This window comes from Eurytemora carolleeae, unplaced genomic scaffold (genome assembly GCF_000591075.1).
Source record: "Eurytemora carolleeae unplaced genomic scaffold, Eaff_2.0 scaffold76, whole genome shotgun sequence".
Classification (NCBI taxonomy): Eukaryota; Metazoa; Arthropoda; class Copepoda; order Calanoida; family Temoridae; genus Eurytemora; species Eurytemora carolleeae.
Genome location: NW_019396128.1, coordinates 368,603 through 396,343, shown reverse-complemented (window position 1 = coordinate 396,343; position 27,741 = coordinate 368,603). Strand labels below are relative to the sequence as shown.

At 32.9% G+C, this 27,741-nt stretch overlaps 1 protein-coding gene across 2 annotated transcripts; it reads left to right on the top strand.

Annotated features, from left to right (window-relative positions):
- Window positions 1–1,155: 1,155 nt before the first annotated feature.
- LOC111695783 (heterogeneous nuclear ribonucleoprotein L) lies at window positions 1,156–27,291 on the top strand. 2 transcript variants are annotated; one of them, XM_023465222.1, is made up of 2 exons: window positions 1,156–1,175; window positions 25,536–27,291. In XM_023465222.1, exon 2 carries the CDS (start codon window positions 25,575–25,577, stop codon window positions 27,072–27,074), a length of 1,500 nt encoding a protein of 499 aa, XP_023320990.1. In that variant the 5' UTR covers window positions 1,156–1,175; window positions 25,536–25,574; the 3' UTR covers window positions 27,075–27,291. The 2 variants fall into 2 exon arrangements, with proteins under 2 accessions (XP_023320990.1, XP_023320989.1); XM_023465221.1 differs by lacking the exon at window positions 1,156–1,175 and adding an exon at window positions 16,982–17,012.
- Window positions 27,292–27,741: the final 450 nt, after the last annotated feature.

Below are 27,741 nucleotides of genomic sequence, written 5' to 3'. Positions count from 1 at the left end.
AATTAATTTTTTCTTTATTAAATTATCCATACTTATTACACAGTTAATTTTCCAGGACGGTTTTTTGTTAATTTCTTGTATTATTTTATATGTATTATTTTATATATAGTATCAAGTACATTAGGTGGCAACAGAGAAATGGACCAATTATGCACGACGTCACAAGTGTCAAATTTAACAAGGAAAACGAAATTAAATAAAAAAGTGTAAAAATAGAAACTAAAGAACACATAAAATTGCACTTATGTTACTGTAAGTGTAAGATAAGCACTTTGTTCTAAAAATATCACATTTAGAAATAATTTTGTCGGACACAAAAACTAAGTTGACACTTGTGACGTAAGAATTCAGCTGTACTCATGTTGCCATATATTGTACTAGAATCTACTTGGGTTAATTTCTTCTGACACAGTATTTCTTATTTCGATCTAATCATAACTTATGTTAGAAATCAGCCAATCGCATTAAACCCAAAAAAATGTTTTTTAAATTTTATGTTACACCTCATTTTTTAAAAACTTTTATGCTGAATTCGAATTTGAAAACGAATTTTGAACAAATTAAAAACTAAATGAGCTAGAGCACGAAAACTCACCGAATTAATATTACGGCCAAAGCATATTAAACTTTTAAACATTAAAATGTCGGATCGCCAATTAAAAATTCTGGTCATAGGAAACTATTATTTGAATTATCTAAATTATCAAAATTTAATGCTTAACCTCCTCGGATACTAAACTAACACGGATCCATCTATTCTTGTTTACAAATTTCGCCCAGAGAGAACTGGTTTCAAAATGTACGCAACTTTCTTTGATGCCAATAGTCTATAGTCTGATATGTATACTGTACAACTTGTTCTAGATTACCAAATAGATTATCTAATATCTATTAGATTAATTAGCTGAAAATGGTGCTGCAGAATCCGATCGAACTTAATTTAATTCCAGAAATATAATTTCACTTGGATTCAGTTTTTCTTGTTTACACTGTAAACTTTGTACACTGTACACTGTCAACTCTGTATACTGTACACTGTACACTATACACTGTAAACTCTGTGCACTGTACACTGTGAACTCTGTACACTGTACTCTGTAAACTCTGTACACTGTACACTCCCTTTCATCAAGAGGCACCATTAGATTGTTATGAAACTGGCTGAGCTAAAGAAAGTAAGTAAATATATTAACTTGGTGACTTGTAATTGGACACAATGAGTAAACTTTTTTCCTATTGTGTAAAACTTATACTTGGATCAGGATCACTTAAACTAAGCTATAGACCTAGGATAGGCTGGGTACTGTATAAAGTTTATCCGCGCCGTAAAAGTTAAAACAGAGCCGACACAGGATAGGGTCGAGCCGGTACTTGATATACGTTACTGAGGATGGTATAAGAGTTCAGTCCGGTTCCAGTTCAAACTGACCCTAGTCCACCGTGAGATAAACCTATGTCGCCTAATTAAAATTACAAGTGAGCTCACATTAAATAACGGCAATCCCCAATTCACAACTTTACCCTTAAGTTTAAAATGGTAATGCATGTTTTTAATTATCTAAACTGTATATTTTCATTTGTGGTTTATCTGAAAACGTAAATTGTGCATTTTTTACTTTAAAAAACAATGGAAAAATTTACAGAAAATAACACTTTTCTAGGCAGAAAACAACATAATCTTCCACAATTTTGATCAGATTAAGGTTTCAAGGGTACTAGTAAATTCCCCTCTAATATACATTCTATTCTCTATGGGTAGGGCCTACCCATAGTATTCAAGTATTCAGTGATATAGGGTGAGAGAGAGAAAATGACAAACCATGAGAAACTTTAGCCAGGGAAGGATAATGTAACCATAGAGAATAGAATATATAGAGAGGAATTTACTAGAAAAAAGTGTAAAACGGCCATTTTGTTGTACTGTTTCCATACTGCAGGCGTACTTCACATATTTATGCTATATAACCTGTTGGGCCCTGGAATATCATTTTATAGAAAATCTAAAATTATTGTTAAAAGAAAACCAAATTATGAAATAGGCTGGTTTCATAATTGACCAATGATCATTTCACATAGACTCTATGCCTTCCACTTTACAAACGATGATTTTTCGTTATAACTGTAAATCAAATGATGTTTTTACTCACCTAATTCATTATAAAGTTTATTGAACAGTTTAAAAAATTCGAAATTGAAATGGATAGTCTAGGGAACATACTGTATTAATGTACTCTACTGCATATAATTTGTGAACATTTACATGATTTGTACACTTTGAACTCCCTTTCAGGCTGAAAGGGACTGAAAATATTCATACCGAGAGATTCTTTAAATTCCCCTCTTATATATATTCTATTCTCTTTGGTTACAATGCAAAATGTTACAATGAAAAGGTGTTATCATGCAAGATGTTACCAAGGCAAAATGTTACGATGCAAAATGTTACAATGCAAAATCTTACAATGCAAAATGTTACAATGCAAAATGTTACAATGCAAAATGTTGCTACGCAAAATGTTACTAATCGCGATGTAATTTTCCTAATTTGTAAACAATGGGGTTAACCACTACAGGGAGAATAATTGTCCGTGACGTAATAAAACTTTTATTTTCCAGGGTTTCCCACAAATAGGAAATCTTAAAGGGACTGTACGGCGTAAATTTAAGTGAATAATTTACAACCCGGAATCTGATTAAAAACTTGGAATTGAAAGCGTCGTTTTTTTTACTCGAGAAGTGTTTATTTCTGCGAATTTCTCCACTGCTTCTTATAAGCAAGAAAGGCACAAGCCACTTTCGCAGAGAAGCCACAAATGTAAATAAACGGTTAAAAGAAACAAAAAAATATGGAAAGTTAAATTACTTGTATAGTCTCTTAAAACCTTGAATTTTTATCCTTTAATAAAAGTAATATTAAACTTATAAATTTATAAATTTATAAATAGGTACTTTTTCAACTGAAAGAAAGTATGTATATTTCGGCCATTTTCTTGCTTGAATATTCTATAAAAATCGCTCACTTAAAAGGTGGGGGGGGGGGTTACCCTGTACTCTCAATTTTACTCAAGGCTAATATTGTCATGAAGTTTTTAAGTTTTTTTAATATTAATTTTCGGAGAAGCATAACAAATGATTTAATTATCTAAAAGGAATAATAAAATTCATCGGAATATACTTGATTAAATCCAAGTTAAGAAGAAACAGATTTTTATTTTGAAATGTTTTTTAAAAGATCGGTAATAGACAGCTTGTTTGCATTTTTTTTCTTTAAATTTAGTTTTTGAATCATAATTTTTATTGAATTGAACATTTTTATCTATTTAAGTTTTTAAAATTTTTCATATTTGAATTAGTAATTTTTTTTTGCCATTTTATGATTTTATTTAATAATTACTCATATTTTGTTTTCATTAAAACAAAAGTCTAGAATACATGATATCAAGATTGTTTCGAATCTTCTATTTGATATCTGTATACGATTTGCTTGCATCTTTCCTTTAAGTTTGATTTTAGATAACTTTTTTCACCTTTTTATTATTGATTTAAATAATTAATTATCAGGGTTTTATTTTCCAATTTTATCTTTAATTTTTATGTCTATTATAGAATTATTTGTAAATTATTAATATTATTTGATAATTACTCATATTTGGTTTTGATTTTATTAAAATTTTTGATTATTGTTTTGTCGTCATAAAGAGAAGCGGGGGATATTTATATTAAATTAATCAAAGAAATTAATCAAACTTATATTCATCCTTTCCTCTTTTTCTCAGTACATATTCTTTCTTCGTTATTAAACATTAGCTTCTTAATTTCTTTTTCTCAAAAATCGTAAACATAAATTTCTCTATAATTTAGAGAAGTGAAAAAAACCATCGAGATATTAGTAATAGAGGGGGCATCTGGAAATTTAGACTTCTTGTTGTACAGCCACTGTACACAATGACCCGATCAGAAATTCTACCTGGGGGAATTATAGTTCGTAGATCAGTGTTTTAAGACATTATTGTTTGAAAGTGAAGCCTTCAATATTCAAGCAAAGAAAACTATTTGTATAAAAATGAGACATGACAAATAAAGAGAAAAAATAAAATCCTTCTCCTTAACCCTATTCCTGCTGGGCGGGGCCCTGTGGTTTTTTTTACATAACTCAAAAAGTATTGGTCGTTTTCACATCTTTGTTTTGACACACTTCCACTTGTCAGATTTTGATAAAATTTAACCTTTTGGAAAGCTTTTGACATTATGTATGGTAGTTGAACTGAGAATGTAGAATTGTGGAGAAATGTTTTAGGATTCATTTGAGACAAATAAAACGTTTTTATAAGTTTGAGCGCAAATTCGAAATCGGGGTCTACAGATAGGATAACGATGGGAAACTAGGCGGATATTGAGAGAAGGGAATGTAGGATGAATGTAACTCTGAATATGAAGAGAATAATGAAGGGATAATTATATATACATATATACAATATATTATAAACATGTTTAAATAGAACCGTTCTATTTATAATAACCAATATTTCTAGGGTTATAGGGTGTAATACAATGCATGGACGAAAAGAAATATCTGTATCGAAGCTGGTTCGATCGAAGCTAAAATAAACTTTCGAAGATCGCCTAAAAGTTGTCCCTTTGATAAGACTTAAATAAGATAATATGAAGCGTTTGATGTGGGTTCAGTTCACTTCTTAAACAGGAATGCTCTTTGAGACGGGTTTTAAGTTTTCAAAGTTAGTGGAGTTAACTTTAAAGGAATGGGATGGGGGGTGGGGGGGGAATAGGAGTAAGTAGTGGGAAAGCATGGGAAAACAAGGTTAGTAATGAAAGGGGGGGGGGCGTATATCTAGATCAGGGGGGGGGGGGTGGTAACCATCACCACCTCTCACAAATTCTACGATTATTCATTCGAAATATAGTAGCAAAGTTCCTGATGAATTGTGTTTAATTCATTAGGCATGCGGTGTGTTGACGTATTTAGTTAAAACTAAAATATTAAAAATTTCATCACTCAAACTTTTACAAGTGGCATACTCGAGACACATTTAAACCTCTCTCTGAGTGTTAATGAAGCATAAATAAAAACAAAATTGAAAATAATCAATTTTCAGCTATGACAAGGATCTCTCATTCATTCTTGAACATAATTAAACATGCTACTCTGATTGAAATTACGTATTAGGTTCCTTTATGATATTAATATTAACAGTATTTAATCACATAAAGTATTACAAGGAAACAGATTGCTGAATTATAGACCAATACGCGACTGAATTCAATTAGAGGAAACCAAATGCATCTCGCATTGGTTACTCCAGGGTGTCTTTTTTCATCTGTGGTTCTGTGACTTGTGATATCTATTTGACGAATTGTAGTATTTAGAATTGATATAGTAGCATATAAAAGAAAAATTTAAAAGAATTGTTCATAGATAAAGATAGATTGCGCATAAGACGACATTTTTCATCTTGAAAGATATAAATGTACATAGATGTTTTAAAAATATTCCTATTATATAGGTCGGTTGTGAACATTGGCTGTGGGCACAACAACACATAAATAGTTGAGTAAAGAATGAAATGCAAAATAAGTGTTATAAGTTGAACTAAATGCAGTTTCTTGTGAATATATTAGCATTCTATGCAGATTCTATGATCCCTCCAAAACAGATATATTTGCACACAAACACATTACACATTACAGCAGTACACAAATCATCCTTTTAACCCTGAAAAGGCTGAGGGGGGGGGGGCATAATTTTTTAGTGCATTAGGTAGCTTCACTTAAATATATATGTTTATACCGACTTACAGGCAATTACAAAAAATTATCTAATTCTCATTTTCATCATTCGTACTGGGTTTCCCCTGTATCCGTGTTTTCTACTTCAAGGGGGGGGGGGTAATTTGAACAGCCCCTCTTATTGTACCAAGCTACCCCTTTTAGATGAACGTGATCAGCTCTTAAAAGAAAAATACTTCTCAAGCCCTTTCTCCTAATCCCATTTAGTCCCTACTCCCTGGATAAGTACCTTCATTAGTATTCGAGGGATCACTCCTTTTTTCTATTAAGTATAGTTCCTCTATTTCCTCTGAATTAAATGTCTACTCCATAGCAATTTCTCGAAACCTATCTATCCAGGTACAACCCGTCCGCTATCGAAGTCAACCAGGACATCGTCCACGCAACTACAATCCCGTGAACTATCAATGCCAATACCACTGGGCGCAATCTCGTTAGCTATAGGCATCAATGCGTACACTAGCTATTAATCGAGCTCTAAATGCCACACAGCACACAAGCACTGTTATATATAACGTAGTTAAGCAATCACAATATGGGTACGACGGAGTTATATATATCTATGTACATTGAATGGTTTAATTGCAAATGTAAAACATTATTTACGCATTTACTAATGGGCACATTTAGCTATTGGGACAATGTACAACATAATTTACTATATTTGCTACCCCTCTACCCCCCTCCCTTTTCTCTGATCTTTTATTGAATTACTGTCTGTAAGAATGTTTAGACTTTTAAGAGAACATTTCTTTTTTTTCTCGAAATTCCATCCAACCCGCACTCTTATATTTGTGTTGGATAAAAGGTTATTACAAGTGTGCTTGAGAACCCTAAGAGTTACTCCCGCCGTTTACCAGCGCTTTGTCGTAAATTACGATTCTAGCTATATTAACAAGTTAACCCACTCATCTTAGAATCTCAAAACCAAGCTGAGAACCTTCCCGTAGGTCTCCCGGATTCCCCAATCAAAAGTTTAGGCAAATTGGTCCAGGGGTTCCTGAGTTATGATCGGACAAACAAACATACAGACAGACAGAGATAACAATTTTATAAATAGAGAGATATAGATTTATGCACGATTCAGGACTTTTTTACAGCTAAACTAATGGGAAACCTTGTTTTTCTATTTTAAAATCAATAATCTCATAGTAGTGTCAACGAATGATATTGACAGAATTCATTTCTTTGAACTGTTGCTTCGATAAAACAAGTTTAAAAAAAAAAAAATTTCAAAACTTATTGCCATAGGTTTCTTGTTCCTCTTCTACGAGAAATCTAGCTTATATTAAGATTGGAGCGAAGGAATTAACATGTTTTTTGGAGCAGCCGTCTTGTTGTTTTATCTNCCCTTCACCTCCCTTTCCCTTCCCTCCCACATCCCGCGTTATTGCAGTTTACTACTGTTATTGTTTATTTAGTGTATTTAGAAAAGAAGTAGATATTGATAGAGGAAAACAAACAACAAATGAGAAATAAAAGCAGTATCACCCTTATTGTATAAGTTTACAAACACAATAGAAATCTTTTTAAACATTATAAGAAGAATACTGTAGAATTTGAAGACGACATTCAATAAATCGTATGTCTGTAATAAATATTGTAACAATCCCCATATTTATAAACCTAAACGCAATATGAATATATATATAAATATATATTACGATGTAAATTGTAACCTAACTACTATTGTAAATAACTACATCAAACCTGCATTGCCATTAAACCTAACTATGCTTATAAATAACCATGTAAACCTTGTTATTACATTCATTAGTGTAACCTGTACCATAGAACTCAAAATTTACGTTGGTTGGAAGAAAACTCTGCTTAATTAAGGTATTATAGAAATAGCGAGCAAGAGGGGTCCTGAATCAATTTTGAAAGATAGATAAAGATTGGGAATGACAGTGAATTGTATCTTGTAAGTCAGATACCTGAGAATACAGACTGAGTTGTATCCAGATTGATATTGACTATGGTATTACTGAGGAATCTTGAGTTATAGATTGAGTTGAATCTTGTAAGATAGATACTTGAGAATACAGACTGAGTTGTATCCGGATTGATATTGACTGTGGTATTTGTGTGAACCTTGAGTTCTAGTTGAGTTGTATCTTGTAAGACAGATACTTGAGAATACAGACCCAGTCGTATCCGGATTGATATTGACTGTGGTATTTGTGTGAACCTTGAGTTCTAGTTGAGTTGTATCTTGTAAGACAGATACCTGAAATACAGACTGAGTCATATCCGGATTGATATTGACAATGGTATTACTGATGAACCTTGTACCTGGATTGGTACTGAACTAAAAGAATTTGCTGGAGTAGGGCATTTATTACATGTCTACTATGTGTTGTTTTAAAACTAACCGTTACACTAGTGTTCCGCAAATCTAAAATTCTTAGCAAAAAAACATCAAATGATGACGAAAAGTGTAAAAACTTCTCATTTTCTTGTGATACTCCTCATGAGAATTCCAAATCTATTTTTTTTGCGGAAATTGGATTCATCAATTTTGCATTATGACGACAATTATGGGTTATTTTTGATATGAAACGAGTCTTTACCACAAACTCTAATTTTTTATTTCTATATATATCTTTGGAACCAAATTTCAATACTGTCAGATCAAATAATTTAAGTTTTTAATATCAAAGGTTTTAACTTCGCCTAGATATAGCCATTAAAAGATTTGAGTTCGTTGCAAGACCTCAATTCTTTTTAATATTTTTGTTTGTATTGCAGCTAAAAGATTGGAAGAAAGTAAAGGAAAAGTGCTAGAACATTGTTTGTACATTGTTTATCTCTCCAATGATCTATTTTCAAGCTCAGAGATGAATTTAACATTTGAAATCAAATCGGAAAACAAAAGTTCAGTTTAAGCAAGAGTTTAAGAATGTTCAGGAACAAAGAACTTTAGGAACTCACATATCTTTATTTAGATTTTATTTGTTTATATTCCGCCCAGAAACTGCAGTACACATAGGTTTATAAACAAAGATTTTGGAGACATTGATGAATATTAATTCCTTGGTTAAGTATTATCAAATAGATTATCAAGTACAATAGGTGGCAACAGAGAAATGGACAAATTATACATGACGTCACAAGTGTCAAATATAACAAGGAAGACAACATTTTCTCCCATTAGTTGACATGTTTTCCAAGATTAAATAAAAAGTGTAAAAACATAAAATAAAGAACACACAATTACTCTTATTTCACTGTAAAATAAGCACTTTATTCTAAAATTATCACTATTGTTAATAATTTTGTCGGACACAAAACTGAATGGACACTTATGACGTAAGAATACAGCTGTACTGATAGTGACCAAATTCTACGTTGCAATCTATTGTTCTTGATAATCTATTTGAGTATTACAAGTTAAAAACATCGATATGTCATTCATTCTAAATCAAACAAAGTTTTTAAGGGTACCGATGAGAATTGGATATACCATTCTATAAAAAAGATGGCCAGGTAAAATAGTGTCTTGACATCAGAAATTAATTTCAATGATAAACTTTAAAAATAAAAGATTAAGTATTTGATCTTTAATTTAACCGAATAATAACAATAACCGGATTCATTATTTAAAAGTAATTTCGATTTTTTTGCATTTCAATAGAATCCAGTATATTTCGGAAATTGGAAGAAGAAACAAATTCTTTGAAATTCAAGGATTCCCATTCTCAATTCCTTGTGTACAGAACAGACAGAGCACGAAACTGAAGACAGATTATCATGATGAAACCCAGTTTCTTGAATGGGGTCAGGCAGTTTTGTAGATACCAATACTTTATTAAATAATATTATTTCCGGCGCAGAGAGAGAGCAAAAGAAATATAATATATACGATGTACCGTAAATAAATATAGATGAAGCTCTGTCGGGTTATTAACAAGTTATTAATCATTAAAAGTTCTGGACTTTTTTCGACTTTTCTAACACACCGACAAGCCGTTTGACCGTCATACAAAATTGCCGTGAAAAATTTGTTAGCAATTATAAAATTGAAGAAGTCATGAAGAAAAAAAAACGCAGATAGATCCAATTTAGAATTAGCACACAGGCTCAAGTGGTTCTAGGGAGGGAGGGTAAAACACAGAAACCACAGGATAGTCCTGTCAGAAAAGGGAGGGAGGGTAAAACACAGAAACCACAGAATAGTCAAGGAGAGAGAGGAGGGAGTTTCTGTGTTGAGACGGAAAGGAGGAGGGAGGAGGGATATATATTTTCCATGAATGTGTGAATGGTAGGAACATACTCAATAGAAGAGAAGTGAAGACTAGAATACTAATCAAGATCAATAGATAGATAGATAGATAGATAGATAGATAGATAGATAGATAAATAGATAGATAGATAGATCTACAGATATAGATGTAACCAAGGATCTAAAACTAAAAGAACTTTCAGAAACTAGGCATTAAGAGCTGGGAACTCTTGTATTGTGAAATGTGGATATCGAGATCAATGCTTGATCTCAATCTTCTGTTTATCTACATCTGCATTTCATCTTTATTCCATATCCTGCATGGTAATCGTAAATATATAAATATAAAGTAGCTGATATGTTTTGAGGAATCCCATGGGAACCCTGAAGGTAACAAAGTTAAAACAAACAAAAAACTTTTTTTTCAATATTCAAAATTTCGAGAAAAAAATTTCAAAGTGTTTTTGAAATTCCACGGGCACATCAGGTAGTTCTGAATAAAAAATTAAATATATAAGTGTGAATAANGGGGGGGTTATATGATTGGAGGGGAGGGGGGTATCTGTTTCTTGAGTAATAAGATAAAACTAACCCTGTTTGCAAGATAATGATGTTTTCTCATTCGGAAAATTGTATCTTTTTCTTTACTGTATGTTATTTGCATATTTACTTATGATTCCTACAAACTTTTTTGGTCTAAATAAAAAATCTTTTCATTATTAATTACTGATTTGTTGTCGCTAATATTCAGAATAATTAAACGTCTGCAAATAGTATATAAATTATTTTTTACCAAGTGTATAAAGTGGGCATGGGGAGGCTTACAAAAATATGTATACATCCTCGCTCCCACTGGAATAATTCAGTTGTATTTTAGTAATTTCTACTATTTAATCTTTAAATAGCCGAGGGCAAACAATTTTTTATTTTTATCTTTAAAAGAAAGTATTAACTATTTTTTACTGAATATTGGTTCCATTTTAAAACAGAAGTAAAAGGACTTTTTAATTAAAAACTAAATTAAATTAACAAATTACCATGGATGAAAGCGACCAAAATTACTGTTTAGGTATGTAACAAATGCCTTACTCCAATAGTTTTTTAAGCATGTATCAATCCAGATACAATTCTATCTCTGCATTCTTAAGTATGTATCAATCCAGATACAGCTCTCTCTGTATTCTTAAGTCTGTATCAATCCAGATACAGCTTAAGTCTGTATCAATCCAGATACAGCTCTCTCTGTATTATTAAGTCTGTATCAATTCAGAAACAACTATCTCAAACTCTATACTCTTTTAAACTATCAGGTTGCACAGTAAAGTGAGACCCAAAAATCTTTGGAATAGAAAGAAGATTATTTAAATCATATTTACCCCAATTAACTTTAAATACATCAGTGGTATAAATAATATTGATTCCCAAGTTACTGATAAAACTAATTGCTTTATACCAACATCAATAATTCATAAGATTAAACTAATCATGTACTCCTATATTCACAGTTTTATGGGGTTCACTGTATACTAACTGTATTTTCGCCTTACTCTCTTACTCTTCTCTCAACAGCGTCGTTAGATATAAAAGATTAATCATCTTTTCACAGGATAATTAATAGAATTAGACAATTTCTTAGAAATCAAATTAATTCGATGTTTTGGAGAGTATCAACTTATTAACTTTATTTTTTATATCTTAAAGTTTAATAACCCAGAATAATATAAATTGACAGGGGTGGATACAGGGAGGCAGCAAGACCTTTGCACCCCCTGACCAATTCAGGGGGGCCCCCCTGAGATTTTAGAATAGCTTCTCAATAGCACTTAAGGAAGAGAAAACCTAGTGCAAAACAGGAAAGTAAAAAAAATATCGCATTCGGCGTGTATTTTAGGTTTCTAAATCTGGATGTTCTTATACTGAAATCCTGTATCCGCCCCTGTACATTGATTTATGACTTCAAAGTCGGCTTTGCCCTTTGAAATAGTTTGCGGCATTAGTAATATATAAATATGAACCAATAGCCCTAGTCCTGCCATTTACAAAATGTGGTCTGCCATTTTGTGGTTTCAAAATTAACGGAGACATGATTGAGACATTTTCATGGTTTTATTCAATAAAATAGAATTATGGAGATTAAAAATATGTCAGACCACATTTGGAAATGGCAGGATTAAGGCTATTTTGTGGTTATTGTTTCATAAAAAAATCTAAATGAATGCCGCAAGCTATTTCAAAGGTCAAAGACGACTTTGAAGTTATCAATGAATCAATATTATTATTTATTTACTGTCTGAGAAAACATTTAAACCTAGAGTTAACTATGTACATCTCTGCTTAAAACAGGTTCCTTGGGAATCGTCATCGTCACTCTCACGGATTAGGGGAATTATCCTCTTGAAAGGGACTGTTCGTGTAATTTCAAGTGTTGTTGCCCGATCCACTACGGTATTATTCCTAAACCAAAGGTTCAAAGGAACCCCTGTTAATCGTGCACAATCCCTTTAACAAGATTCATTCGTTAAATGATAGAGAAGAGTGGTTTAATGACGTTAGTTGGTTAGTTGGGAGGAGAGGAAGGCAGACCACATTAAGTTCTCTTCCGAGCCACATTCTCCTCAATTTTTAATTTTGCGTTGATTACATCATGTTGGAATCTTCAAATCCGTGAGAATTCAATTTAATTTAAAATAGATTTAAAGTTAATTTAATATAACGATATAAAAAAAATGCAATATAACGATATAAAATGAATATAGTTTATCGATATAAAAATAATATAATATCACGATATGAAATAAATAGCTTAAACTTTGAAATACCTCTTCCTTTCATTTTTCCCATGGAACCAATCGAAAAATTAATGGTTTTCGAAAAAATTGACAAAAAAGATTAAAGTTCTATGAGTATGAACTCAGTATAATTCGCACCATTCTCTAAAAATTCGCGTAAAAAGTGAGAAAATTTTTTTTTTCAGGATTAAACACTTTAGAAAATAATATTGGACGAACGAGGATTTCGAAGTGGTTCGGACGAGAAATTGTTGTGGCTCGTTTTCCTCTCCTCGTTAATATTGTGACAATCAAGTTACAGAGGTAATATTTCAATTATTTATAATTGATGTTTGTGTTCAGTCCGTGTCACATTTATCTTTTTAATTCATGTTCTCTTCTTTTCATATCACCCCCCCCCCCTTTCCTTTTTACCAGGGGAGGGGGGGGGGGGGGGGGGGGGGGGGTCTGACGTACCTATTCGTAAATGAAAAAAATTGTTGAAACTTAAAACAAATTTTACTTTCATAATTTTAAAAACAAAATAGAAGAGGGCAGAGCAAACAATTAGATAAAATTTTTTTTGCTTTCAATCCTGAGAATAATTTTTTTTACATCGACTATTATCTAACGATCTTCTCTTTAATTATTCAATTTGAATTAATTTAATGTTTAACACTATTCAGAGTGTTTTAAAAATGAAATCAAATGTTCAACACAAAGAAAATTTTTAATTAAACTTATTGCAGTGTACTCTTGTCGGGGGTATTTCCCCCTTGGGTTTAATTAACATTATTTTAAAATCTAAAGGGGGGGGGGGTATTTTCAGCAAATAGTGTTTGTTCTTTTCTATTTACATAAATTTCAATAAAAGAGGATCATTATTTTGGCGTACCGTCCCGGTTTACCTTACATAGTCTGTAATTGTACCGTACAGCTTGCTCTAGCTGGTTAAAAATCGGCCCGGGACGGCAGTTTCCATCTGATGTGTTTGTAAACATAACTAAAAAAACCGGTTTCTCCCTAGTGCGATTGGTTGGCAGTGGCACAGTGCAGTTCTATATACAATGGGATCCATATAGTCAGGAATAGAAAGACGACATTTTATCAGCCTTATGTGTATTTGATGTAGTTATAAAGCAAATAGTTTTACTAGTAGCTTGAAAATTAACTTATTAAGTGCAATTGTGTACACGGTGTACGCTGCACATTTGCCGTGTTTCATGTTAACTGGATTATTTATAACCATAACTCGGGTCTCTCTGTCGTCTTCCTATTGCAAAGTTTTATGAGTCACATTGTATCCAAATGTTACTTTTGATTTTCTCAAAATTCATTTAAAGGCACAAAATTGGGCCTCAAAATCCGGGAAATTGATTTTAGTATTTTTTGTGCATTGGTTTTATCTATAATAAAATGTTTATGTAATAATGATTACAAATTCTCTTTCAGATCTAGAACTCTCATAAATTTAATTTGTAAATTCAAAATTATAAAGTTTGAGGTGGATTTAAACTTTAACGCAAATCTCAACTGCTCAGGACCATAGTCGGTTTTCATTTTCTCTATAAAGCCATGTCTAGAATATCGATTTCTTTTTTATCTTCTGTACTTTTTTTGCATTGTGCTATTTTATAGACAGGACACATTTCATAGATAAGGTATTTAATTGAATGGACTTACATAAAAAGCATATCATAGAAAGGAAATTTCATATTTTTTTTTCTTTTTTTTAAATATAGTTTTTGGGGATTTTATACATTTTTTTAGATTTAACGATATAAAAAACCCGCTTTGCTTTTTCTTTCTCTGAAATGTCTCAACAGAATTTTTCTGCATGTTTCATCCCTATGATTTATCTGGATATTAATCATTATTTTCATAAAAGAAGAACACCACTGTCATTCAGTGAAGTTTGAAACCAATAAAAAATAAATGAAATATTTGCCAAACGAATAATTTTCTAAAAGTGTGCAGAGCTCGGAACTACATTGTGAAAAGCATTAAATTAATCTTAAATGCTTTATCTCGATAAACAAATGTTTTGAATTTGAGAATAAATTCCACAAAATAAATTAGCCCTCCAGGGTTTGACCACCAACGGATATCTAAGAAGAATTAGATTAATCCGAAGAATTATTACACCGCTTTAAAAAACATTATAGCCCATTTTTCCATTGTTTACTACTATAGCGGGATATTATGTTTGTTAACTGTTTTTAATTGTGAACTAAAATAAGTGCACTCTGCTGAATAATCCTTCAAACCTGAAGCAATAGAGCCAATGATACAATACAATCCCTTTCAACCAATGATGTATACAATCCCTTTCAACCAATGATGTATACAATCCCTTTCAACCAATGATGTATACAATCCCTTTATCTAATGATGTAATAATCCCTTTGATCCAATGATGTAAACAATCCCTTTGATCCATTGATGTATACAATCCCTTTCAATTAATGATATATACAATCCCTTTCATCCAATGATGTATACAATCCCTTTCATCCAATGATGTATACAATCCCTTTCATGCAATGATGTATACAATCCCTTTCATCCAATGATGTATACAATCCCTTTCATCAAATTAAACACCACTTAATTACATTTACATAATTACACTCCGTCAAGGGATTTATTTAAAGAAGTATTGTTTTTAAACACTTTACTAAATTAGTATTCTTCAGTCTTCAGTGGGAAAGCATGGGAAAACAAGGTTAGTAATTTTAAAAACTCTCTAATTCCTCTCACATAGATCTAGACTGGTATAAACAGTCAATTTTTAACTTTCAAGTGTCGCAGCTCCTTGGACTTAAATTATACTTCAGCCCTATACTTTGTAGCCCTAAACATGTACATTTTAGAGCTCAAAAGCACTTATTTTTTATTTTAGGTTTTTAGAAATAATTTTCAAAATTCTCATCGATTTTTTGTGAGAGCTTGCAACCGTTGGATCACTATGCTCTGTTCACCATGACTATCGTCAATATTTGTGTTTGGAGTCCGAAATTTAATGAATTTGAGCCGCGTCTCAAATTCGCCTAAAACCGGTTTCAATTGAACGCCGGCCTAAATCTTGAAACAATGAATATGATTTTAAGTGGAACCAACCATATTTGAGCCGCGGTTTAAATTCAAACCCCGGCTCAAATGTTATAAATTCGGCCTCAGGTCTAATTAAGAAATTTCAACTTTTTTAAACCCAATTCAATATATACAATGTGAACACAAAATATAAAATTCGCCCCCATCCCCAGACACACACTCTTTTTTTAAAAAACTGTTATGTTCCCCCCTCCCCCCCACCTCCCTCTTATACGCCCTTGGCCATAATGTTCAGAAAATAGTTGTTTCTCTCTCCCTAATGTTACCATGTGTTAAATCGTTGTCTTTTACTGAAAAGGTATTGTCATGCTGTCGTCATACTACACCTTGATAAAATCTAGGTTTTAGTCTTTAGATCTTCAAATTTAGGCTTCCTACTTTTTTCTTGAGTTTAAGCTGTAAATTATATAACTAATGCATGGGAAGTTGAAAAACAGGATTTGTGTTTTAAAAACTGGAAGTTTTAAAAACTGAAAGTTTTAAAAACTGAAAGTTTTAAAAACTGGTAGTTTTAAAAACTGGAAGATTTAAAAATTGGAAGTTTTAAAAACTGGTAGTTTTAAAAACTCTGGATATAGGTGTAAAAACTGGATTTAAGTTTTAAAACCTGGATTTAGGTTTTAAAACTGGATTTAATTTTAAAAAACTGAATTTAATTTTTAAAAACTGGATTAAAGTTTTAAAAACTATATTTACGTTTAAAAACTGGATTTAGGTTTAAAACTGGATTTAGGTTTAAACATTTAATTTAAGTTTTAAAAAATAGTTTGAATTCGTATCACTGGATTTTAGCACTAAACACCGATTTTAAATTCTGAAAGCTGTATTTGAGTTCTGAAAACTGATTTTAAATTCTAAAAACTATATTTAAGTTCTGAAAACTGAGTTCTGAATCCCTGGTTAACTATGGCAGGAAAAAGTGTGAATGAAATATTGTAAATATTTGAGTGAATTATAATTTATCAATCTTGAGTGAAAGTGAGGCCGGGTTGGGCAACACCGAGGCCAAACCGAGGCTGCCCAACATCCTCCACAATATGCAATTCTCAAACCTGATCCTTAGTCTATACTTGTACCCGGAGCAGGATTCATCTCCAAAGGTATACTTTTTCTCCCATCCTTCTCCGTGGTTCTCTTTACTCCTCCGTCCTCAATAATAGATACATGGAAGAGAAATCATCTGACTCCCTTTTTTTACCCCCCTCATTATCCCTCCCCCCTCCCCCATGCACTTCCTTGTTTTTTCCCATTGGTTTTTCAAATTAGGAACTAATCAGTATCATTTTAGTATGTTTCCCTTAGAATCAAATATATATATTGTCTTAATGATAAAAATAATAATAAATAAAAATGCTCAGGTTAGATTCAAAAATAAAGCAATGGTTTTATAAGTTTTAAAAATTGGATTGAGCTCAAATATTATTTCAAATTATATCAAATATATTTTGTTTCTGGATATTAAATATTTCTAAAATATTTCCTAATATATAACAAAAAATTACAAAATTGAATAAAATAATTTACTTTCCCTGCGATTCAAAATTTAGTTTTTGATCTTAAATGTAATGACTAAATTCCCCATATCAATATTTTCTTTAAATTTGAATAATGTTTCTTCAGCTGGAAAATTTTCAAATCTTATTTTGAAAATTATTATTTTAAACATAATTCGTCTTAAATTGAATGTAATTTTTTCATTTGTTTTGTGTCTGCCTTAATTGCGTCTTTTTTATTATTTGCCTGCTCAGGTATTTTATATCTGTCCTGCCTAACTTTTTAGAACTACTTCATCTGTGTCTGTTTTTCTACGAATTTTCGATATTTTGACTGTTAAATATAACGGGTCGATTCTTCAAAAGTCTCAAAGATAAACGTGAAGAAAAATCCTGGTCGTTAGCAATGTTTAACATTTCATTACCTATACTAAACTGATCGATACAAATAATTAACTACTCGTGATTTTGCTTAATATATTTACAGTCCGCTATTAATAATTTTATGAGATATTGATGATAAACTTACTTCGCAGAAATATATCTTTAACAGAGGTTCACTGCTTTTAGGAGGGGGAAGGGAGGGTACGGGGATATGAAGAGAAGGGGGGGGGGGCGGTAGAGAGGTGGGGGGGATAAGAAGAGAGGAGGGATTTAGGTTCTTGAATGTTTTGAAGATCTATTTGCTTACTACTGAGTGATTGTGAAAAGAATAGTAAATACTCTTCAATTTTAAACTTTTCCTCACAATTTCATCAAAAGTTTGAGAAGAAATTCATTGAGCTGAATTCATTGAGCTGAATTTTCTCAAAAATTTCTTTAATATGATCTAAACTATTAAAGGATAATTGGTAGAGACGAAACTTGGCAAAGTTGTGTGAAAATAATAAGTTTTAGAGGAAAAAATTGGAAATTAAACTATTGTAGAAAAAATCATGTTTTTACCATTTGCGTTATTTGCGTTATTTGCGTTTGGCCAGAGTATTTTTTTTTTGGGGGGGGGATAGGGGCGCTTCAGAAATTTTAAAGCAAGGACAAAAAATACTAATAAACATTTGATTTATATAGTTTTTATTCTTAACTAAAAGTAAAACGATGTAAAAGATTTTTGAGTGAAAATTTCTCAAACTTCACGTGATTTAATTAGGCAGCATTCTTGACATTAAAATATTTAAACGGTTTTCATGACAATCGAAAAATTAATTGTTTTTCTTAATATTTAAAAACGTATTTTTTCTCTAGGTTTCCCTTCTGAAAGAGACTGTAGACTGTAGACTGTAAATACGTTTACAGTCCTTTTATCTCTTTAAATATTAAAGGGAGTGACCGGCAATGTATGGTAGTTGAACTGAGAATGTAGAATTGTGGAGAAATGTTTTAGGATTCATTTGAGACAAATAAAACGTTTTTATAAGTTTGAGCGCAAAGTCAAAATCATCTTTTTTGATGATTACGTTTTGAGAATCGATTTCATAAAAATTATTAAAAAACGACAACGAAAAATGTATCAAAAATTCTACAGTAAACTAATTAGATGTTAAGGACATATTTCTTAAATGAAATTTGTCAATAAATCAATGTTAGAATCAATTATTTCTTTTTCATCATTTTATTGATAATAACGTGATAATTGTGAAGTTATAAAAAAACAACTTGAATGCGAATTATTTTTAGCTGAAGTATGAGGTTTGTCAATTTAATTGTGTATTTTATTTTCATTATATTAGACTTTTCAATTCTAGTAAAATCTTCAGATAAATTTAGGAGTTGTACTTTTACATGATGACTGATTAGGGAGCACTCCCTTTATTATTATGGTAGATTAGGGATCACTCCCTTTATTATTATTATGGTAGATTAGGGAGCACTCCCTTTATTATTCTGGCAGATAGGAGAGCACTCACTTTATTATTCTGATAGATAGGGGAGCACTCCCTTTATTATTATGGTAGATTAGGGAGCACTCCCTTTATTATTATTGTAGATTAGGGAGCACTCCCTTTATTATTATTATGGTAGATTAGGGATCACTCCCTTTATTATTCTGGCAGATAGGGGAGCACTCACTTTATTATTCTGATAGATAGGGGAGCACTCCATTTATTATTTTGGTAGATAGGGGAGCACTCCCTTTATTATTATGGTAGATTAGGGAGCACTCCCTTTATTATTATGGTAGATTAGGGAGCACTCCTTTTATTATTATTGTAGATTAGGGAGCACTCCTTTATTATTATGGTAGATAAGGGAGCCCTCCCTTTATTATTATGGTAGATTAGGGAGCACTCCCTTTATTATTATTGTAGATTAGGGAGCACTCACTTTATTATTATGGTAGATAAAGGAGCACTCCCTTTATTATTATGGTAGATAAGGGAGCACTCCCTTTATTATTATGGTTGATAAGGGAGCACTCCCTTTATTATTCTGGTAGATTAGGGAGCACTCCCTTTATTATTATGGTTGGAGCTAAAGTGGTGAATGGGTTACTAATACAAAAAGAGACTTTTAACAATTTAGTTAATTTTTATCTAAGATTTTCATATTTTTGTAAAATATGGTATTTCATTGTTTCTAAATATCATTTTCTTTCTCCGAAACATATTAAAATTTGATCCTATTGTTGTATATTTATTATTTCCCTTCTATTTTAATAATTTTATCAGGTTCATTCAGCTTCACCCCATTACCCCTCCCTTGGTCTACCCTTCCCCTCCCATAATCTTCCCCCCTCCCCTGTCATCACCCTCCCCTGATCTTTTCAAATTTTCACTATCCAATGCCCCTTTTCATTATTATTAAGTGATACATTAAAAAAATGAGCTATAATCGTAGCCGAAAACGGTCTTAAATGCTCTATATATAGGAGCCCCCTAAAGTAAACAAAAAGAAATGGGTTACATTTTTTTATATTTCTTAAGTTTTCGCATTTTTTTTCTCCTGAGGGTGGGAGGGAGGTCCCTTATCTTAATCCTTCTGGTGTGAGATAAGCCTTATTTTCTTTGGTTCGAGACTTTTCTATAAATCTCAGTTTTCTTTCCTTATTTTGGTTCTTTCCTCGTTCAAAATGTTCTATCTTGGGATTAACCTGGACTTTGGTTGATAGATAGTGGCAATTTTTATTCTTCTTTCTTGGGATTAACCTGGACTTTAGTTAATAGTTAATCGCAGTTTAATTTTACAAATTACTTCTTGGTCTAAATTGTCTTACTATATAGCCGACCCAGTTTAAAACTAATGCAATTTTCAAAGCGGTCTGGAGTGGATCTGTATTTAATATTTTCATATTTGATTTGATCACTTTCTACCGAAGCCTTAACTCCCATAACAAAGCCCGAAATTTTCCAAAAACAGCTGACTATAAAACCGCCATTTTTGTTTGTAATACTCTTCAGTTTCAGAAACAATTAATCTCATTTTTTTTTCCTGAAAACATCTTAGTTAAGTTTCCTAGTTTAATTGACAGCTCTCCCCTCGCAGCTTTTCTAAATTCTTTTTAAAAATCTAAATATTTGTCTATTTGAGAATGAAGAAAGAAAAATTCAGGCTTAAAAACGCAAAACATTGAATTTAACAATTAGATACCTGAAATGTGCAAACAATGATCAATGTCACTTGTTAAATTTTTTATTTAAGCACGAGCTTGGGCACCCAGCTTTACTTGGAAACTAATTTTTCTCTTTAAAGTCAACCCAATCATCGTAAAATATTTTTTAACCAAGCTAAGAACATTCGTGAGGTTCTAACGAGCTCCCCAGTCAAAATTTGAGGCAAATCGTTCAAGAGGTTCTGAGTTATGATCTGATAAAAAGAGATTACAACTTTATATGTATATATGTATATATGTATATAGATTAGACAGGATAAAAGAATGTAAAATTGTATGAAAAATTAAATATTTTTTTTATCGGTGGAATATCTGGTCTGCTGATTAGGTTTTCAGCGGATTATCTGGTCAACTGATAAGCTTTTCAGCTGATTAGCTTGTCAGCTGTTTAGATTGTCAGCTGATTAGCTTGTCAGCTGATAAGCCTGTTATAGCTGATTGGCTTGTCAGCGACCCAGATTATATTGTCGAGAAGTATGTTGACCACGGGGGTTGGATTATTCTCAGCTTTGAGACAAGGAGACAAATTGTTAAGTTCTCGAGGATTTGATTTAGATTTAGAGATTTAGAGAAACCCACCAAACTTTAATACTTTTACCACAAGAAGAACTTTTCATAAGTCTCTTGAAAGCATCTGTTGGGACATCTTGGAATACAAAGTGTTTGCCCCCCNCTCATCCTACTCATCCTACTCATCCTACTCATCCTACTCATCCTACTCATCCTACTCATCCTACTCATCCTACTCATACTACTCATCCTACTCATCCTACTCATCCTACTCATCCTACTAATCCTACAAATAAAGAGGGAAATGTTTAAGTAAAGGAAGAATAAAAGAGGAAAATGTTTGAGTAAATGAAGAATATAAGTTGAAAATTTTTGAGTAAATAAGAATAGAAGAGGTAAATGTTTGAGTAAAGGAAGAATAAAAGAGGTAAATGTTTGAGTAAAGGAAGAATAGAAGAGGTAAATGTTTGAGTAAAGGAAGAATAGAAGAGGTAAATGTTTGAGTAAATGAAGAATAGAAGAGGTAAATGTTTGAGTAAAGGAATAATATAATAGGTAAATGTTTGAGTAAAAGAAGAATAGAAGAGGTAAATGTTTGAGTAAAGGAAGAACAGAAGAGGTAAATGTTTGAGTAAAGGAAAAACAGAAGAGGTAAATGTTTGAGTAAAGGAAGAATAGAAGAGGTAAATGTTTGAGTAAAGGAAGAAACGAAGAGGTAAGTGTTTGAGTAAAGGAAGAAAAGAAGATGAAAATGTTTGAGTAAAGGAAGAAACGAAGAGGTAAATGTTTAAGTAAAGGAAGAAAAGAAGATGAAAATGTTTGAGTAAAGGAAGAATAGAAGAGGTAAATGTTTGAGTAAAGGAAGATTAGAAGAGGTAAATGTTTGAGAAAAAGAAGAACAGATGAGGTAAAATGAGTAAAAGAATGCTTGAAAGGGGGGAAGTAATAGGATGAAAGAAGATTCAATTATTCTATAATGAAGTATATTTGTAACAAAGTAATCGGATTTTCCTCACAGATAATTGAAATAACCCCAGATATTTAGTTGCATAAATATATTTATTCATTGTTTATCTAGAATACTGCAGGAGTGAATTATACCACTTTTCTTTCTATCCTTTATAAGAAAGGTGTAGTAAAGATAAAGTAAACCCTATACTCTGGGTATAGTTGATTGTTGATATAAACCCTATACTCCGGGTATAGTTGATAGTTGATATTAAACCCTACTCCGGGTATAGTTGATAGTTGACATTAAACCCTACTCCGGTTATAGTTGATAGTTGATATAAACCCTACTCTGGGTATAGTTGATAGGTGATATAAACCCTATACTCCGGGTATAGTTGATAGTTGATATAAACCCTATACTCCGGGTATAGTTGATAGTTGATATTAAACCCTACTCGAGCCGGGTATAGTTGATAGTTGATATAAACCCTACTCCGGGTATAGTTGAAAGTTGATATTAAACCCTACTCCGGGTATAGTTGATATTTGATATAAACTCTATTTTCCGGGTATAGTTAATAGTTGCTCCGGGCATAGCTGATAGTTGTTATAAACTCTGCTCCGGGTATAGTTGATAGTTGATATAAACCCTACTCCGGGTATAGTTGATAGCTTATCTAAATCCTTTCCGGGTATAGATGTTAGCTAAACCTAACCCAGATCTAGGTTTAGAAAATAGCTTATGCTTAGCTCCGGAGAAAATATGTAAGAAATGCCCATCCTGCAAAATCTCCGGTAGTGAAGTTTAATCCTATACTCAGCAGTATTTTAACTTGATTCGACACTTGACGCAGACTTTACAGAGTAAAGAAAATGTTCTCCTAATCAATTTTAAAATCTCCTGAACTTCATTTTCAGATTTCAAATTGAGTTTTAACAAAAGTTTGAAGAATTAAGGGGGGGGGGGGTTCAAGTATGGATGAGGTTTGAAGAATAAAAAAGTTTAGAGAAGAAAGTATGATTAAGAATTGATAAGAGAAGTAAGAATTATATAGAAAAGAGAAGTAAGAATTATATAGAAAAGAGAAGTAAGAATGATAAAGAATGGATAAGTATAAGGTAACCATGCATGATAAAGTATGAATAAAGGAAGTAAGGATTATGGATAAGGGATGTAGAAGAAGTAAAAATGAGAATGATCAAACGGATGAGGTAAGAAGGATTTTGGAAGTATATATAAGAGAAGTGAGTTTAAGGGAAGTAACTGATAGGAAAACAGAAGTGAGGGAAGAATGGACAAAGGGCAGTAAGAATGAGGGAAGTGTGAAGTTAAAAAATTCCAAAAATTGTAATCGCGTATTTGTGGTTGGGTGGTCCCAACTGGTAGCAACATAATGCACAGATGATAGGGGAGAATACTAAATACCATATTTTATATTTTATACTTTTATACCGGCCGGAGAGAATGAATTTTCAGATTTTACAGTTTCTTGAGAAACAGAGTTCACTCCCCTTACAGTTTCCTTCTCATAGTTTAATATTAAAGGGAATATGGACGTAATTACAAGTAAACCTCTATGTAAAGATGACAATGCCCGATTCACAACAGTACCCTTGAAATCTTTATTTGATCATTAATAAGGAAGATATTGTCGTTTTTTTTCCAGGTTGTGATAACTCCTACATGTTTTTTATGCAGTGTAAATGCGCAACTGACTTTTATAAAGAAACCAGAATCAGTTTCTTTTTTTCTTTGTTTTATATTGGCAAAAAAGTAGTGATTCGTTTTGTTTAACGCTTATCAGGGGGTTGGACCCTGCTCACAACTAACTTATATAATGTGAAATATTTTTAGAATCTCTAAACAATAAATCACGGAAGGGAACGGGGGATTTCAAAAATTTAGATTCCCCGAAAAGTATACGCGTGCCCGGTTCAAAAATGTAGTTAATAACATCAAAAATGTAAAATAACGTTGAAAATGTAGCAAACAGTTTTTTCATTAAGTTTTCTAAGCATTTTAATTAAATTAACTGAGACATGGAATTAATCAAATAACGCGAGGATTATGTAAGATTATAAATTATTAAATGACATATATAACATATCAAATAAAAATAATTAATTTTCAAAAAGAAATGATCCTGCATTCCTGATGAGAAGAGCGTTTAAGAGAATGGTTTCAATCGGAAATATTGATATATCAGTCCCTTTAAAAACAACTTGATATTATGTGTATACAGTCAGTCCCTTAAATACAAAATTAAAGAATACACTTAAAAGAATTGTTCAATAATCCAGAAATATTATCAATAATTAAAAAAATTTGTATGAAAAAAAGTATGTAAAAATTTACTTTTTTCCATTAGATTGCATCAATTCCACTTTAGTCTCTTCCATCCTATTTAACTAAATTGTATCATATTGTATTGTATCTTAACAGTCTGTAGCCTAAACTCTACAGTCTACAGTCTATAGTCTACTGTCTACAGTCTACAACCTATTGTCTACAGTCTACAACCTATTGTCTACAGTCTACAGGCTACAATTTAAGTCTTCATGTCTACAAACTAAGTCCAATGTCTACAAACTAAGTCTATATGTATACAAACTGAGTCTAAATGTCTACAAACTAAGTCTACATGTCTACGAACTAAGTCTACATGTCTACAAACGAAGTCTAAAGTCTACTATCTACAATCTTTTGACTACAACCTGAATAAGATTGATCAAATAAAGACTGTCAGTGCCAACCTTCTCTTTCTTTCATCTTCCTGGATTTTGAATATAAAATCCTTCAATCTTCTTCTATATCCAGATTCTAAAAGATGCATTTCCCTACGGTACTTCCATATTCCCCTTCCCTTATTTAAACTCGAAACCCAGTTTTCCCCCTGTAGCGGTATATATTTTCTATTTGTTCTCCACCAAGCTTCTCCAACTAGAAAATGTACAATTTAACCAAAAAAAAACTTTCGCGCATTTTTGTTTGTTGAGAAGCTTGGTGTTGGTACACAGTACAGTACAGTACACTTTACATAAACATAATTTCTTTATTACAGGGGGATCCTAGAAACATGACATAAACTCTCTACCCTCGCATGCAGCAACTACACATATCACACCTGCAACCCCAAGACATATCCAGACTAAACCTGTTCCAACCCATGATGACTCTCTACGAGGAGGAACTTGGTCCCCTGGCCAAGCGTCCTAGAATCGATTACAATACGAACTTTGAAACCTTCGGGCATCCGTTCCTCATTCCTCCGCAGCTCGTGGATATCCAACTTTCAAAGAAATCCGTTGAAGACAACCCGAACCACATTCTACTCTACACCGTTCTAAATCCAACCTTTCCGATCTCATGTGACGTGCTCCACACAATATCCAACCCGTTCGGGAAGGTTCTACGGATCGTGATATTTCGGAAAAATGGTATCCAGGCGATGCTTGAGTTTGATAGTTTAGAATCTGCTCAGAGAGCGAAGGAAAGCCTACACGGTTGTGATATATACAGTGGGTGTTGTACGCTCAAGATAGAGTACGCTAAACCAACCAAACTAAACGTTTATAAAAATGATAGTGAAAGTTTTGATTATACAAATCCTAGTCTAGGATCTAATATCCTGGAGCAGACTATGCTCTCCCTGGGGACTCAGAGACCCGTCCTGCTCAAGGATCCTCTTCTAGCTGCCGGAGAAAATCTGGCTTTATCTCCACTCGCCCTGGCACTCCGCCCCCATCATTTATTTGGTCCACCGGGCGGACAAGTAGCAGTTTCCCTAGGAGCTTCTCCGTCAATAAATTTTAGTTCTCTCTTTACCCAATCACTCCCTCGGCTCCCTAGTCCAGGAGAACTAGTCCCTCAGCAAACCCAGTCTCTGGTACCTAGTCAACCCGGAGCATTAGTTTCGTCCCAGGTTCTCAGTTCTCCGCCTCCTAACCAGACCCAGAGCTCTGTAACCATGGTGTATGGTTTAAACAGTCAGCACATGAACTGTACACGGATATTTAACCTATTCTGTTTGTACGGAAACGTGGTTCGGGTTAAATTTCTCAAGACTAAGGAAGGTTGCGCTATGGTTCAGATGGGGGATAGTGTAGCTGTAGAGAGAGCTGTAACAAACCTCAACAACATCACGTTCTTCGAGACGAAGATGCAGTTAGGGTTCTCCAAACAAGCCTTCCTTGCTGATGTTCAGCAACCCTACGAGCTTCAGGACGGGTCTCCATCTTTCATCGACTTCATGGGGAACAAAAATAACCGGTTTATTAACCCAGAAATGGCGTCGAAAAACCGGATTCAACCTCCCTCTAAAATCCTCCATTTCTTCAATACTCCGCCCGGCCTAGATGCTGGAGATATTGAAAAGATCTTCTGTAAACATGGAGCTCCGAAACCAAAATGCATAAAAATGTTTCCGTCTAAGACGGAGCGTAGCTCCAGTGGGCTCATTGAGTTCGACAGTCTCTCTCAGGCCCTGGAGAGCTTGGTGCTCGCCAACCACGTCCCTGTTGAGAACAACAACGGGAAGTTTCCGTACATCATGAAGCTTTGCTTCTCCAGTAGTAAAGCAATCCCAGTGATAATTCACTGATGCGTCGCGCCTCGATAAGCCAAGTTCAGTCAGTGATTAGGACGCTCCTAATTTTTGTTATAAAGTTTTCAATTTAGTGTTCGCTCCCATGAGGGCAGTCGGAAATGTGTCAAAATACTATTTCTCAGCTGTGTGTGTTCAGATGTTCCGGGGGAACCTGTCTTAGTGATTGATAGTATTCTCCAGAACAAGAATTCTCAAATCTTACAAAAAAAAACTTCACTCTACATATATACTCTAGTACTCTACCTCCACCCTGCAATATCAAGGTCCTGAAAACCCCTCTCGGCAATATATCTTAAAAACCCTGCCAAAAAGTCTTAAAACTGTTGTATTAAAAATTGTGCTTCCAAAAAAATAAGAAACATATCCCGCTACCCTAAGGATAATCAGAAGTTTTGGGAAGTCGGAGAAGGAAGGAGAAGGAGGAGAAGGAGGAAGAGGAGGAAGAGGAGGAAGAGGAGGAGAAGGGAGGGGTGGAAGGGGTTAAAGAATAACAAATTATAGTTGAAGAAAAAAGAAAAAATATATTATATTTATCGCAATTAAAAATATTTTGTACTTTCAAGTTTTTCCGAAAATAAAATATTACTNGCCCCACATCTCCTCCCTTCCCCTATGCCCCACTGTGTTCCTCGAGATACAAGGATTGATGAGAGAAAAAGTC

Bases quoted from the DNA above. Each gene is read 5' to 3' on its own strand.
- LOC111695783 (XM_023465222.1), top strand. From the start codon at position 25,575: ATGCAGCAACTACACATATCACACCTGCAACCCCAAGACATATCCAGA.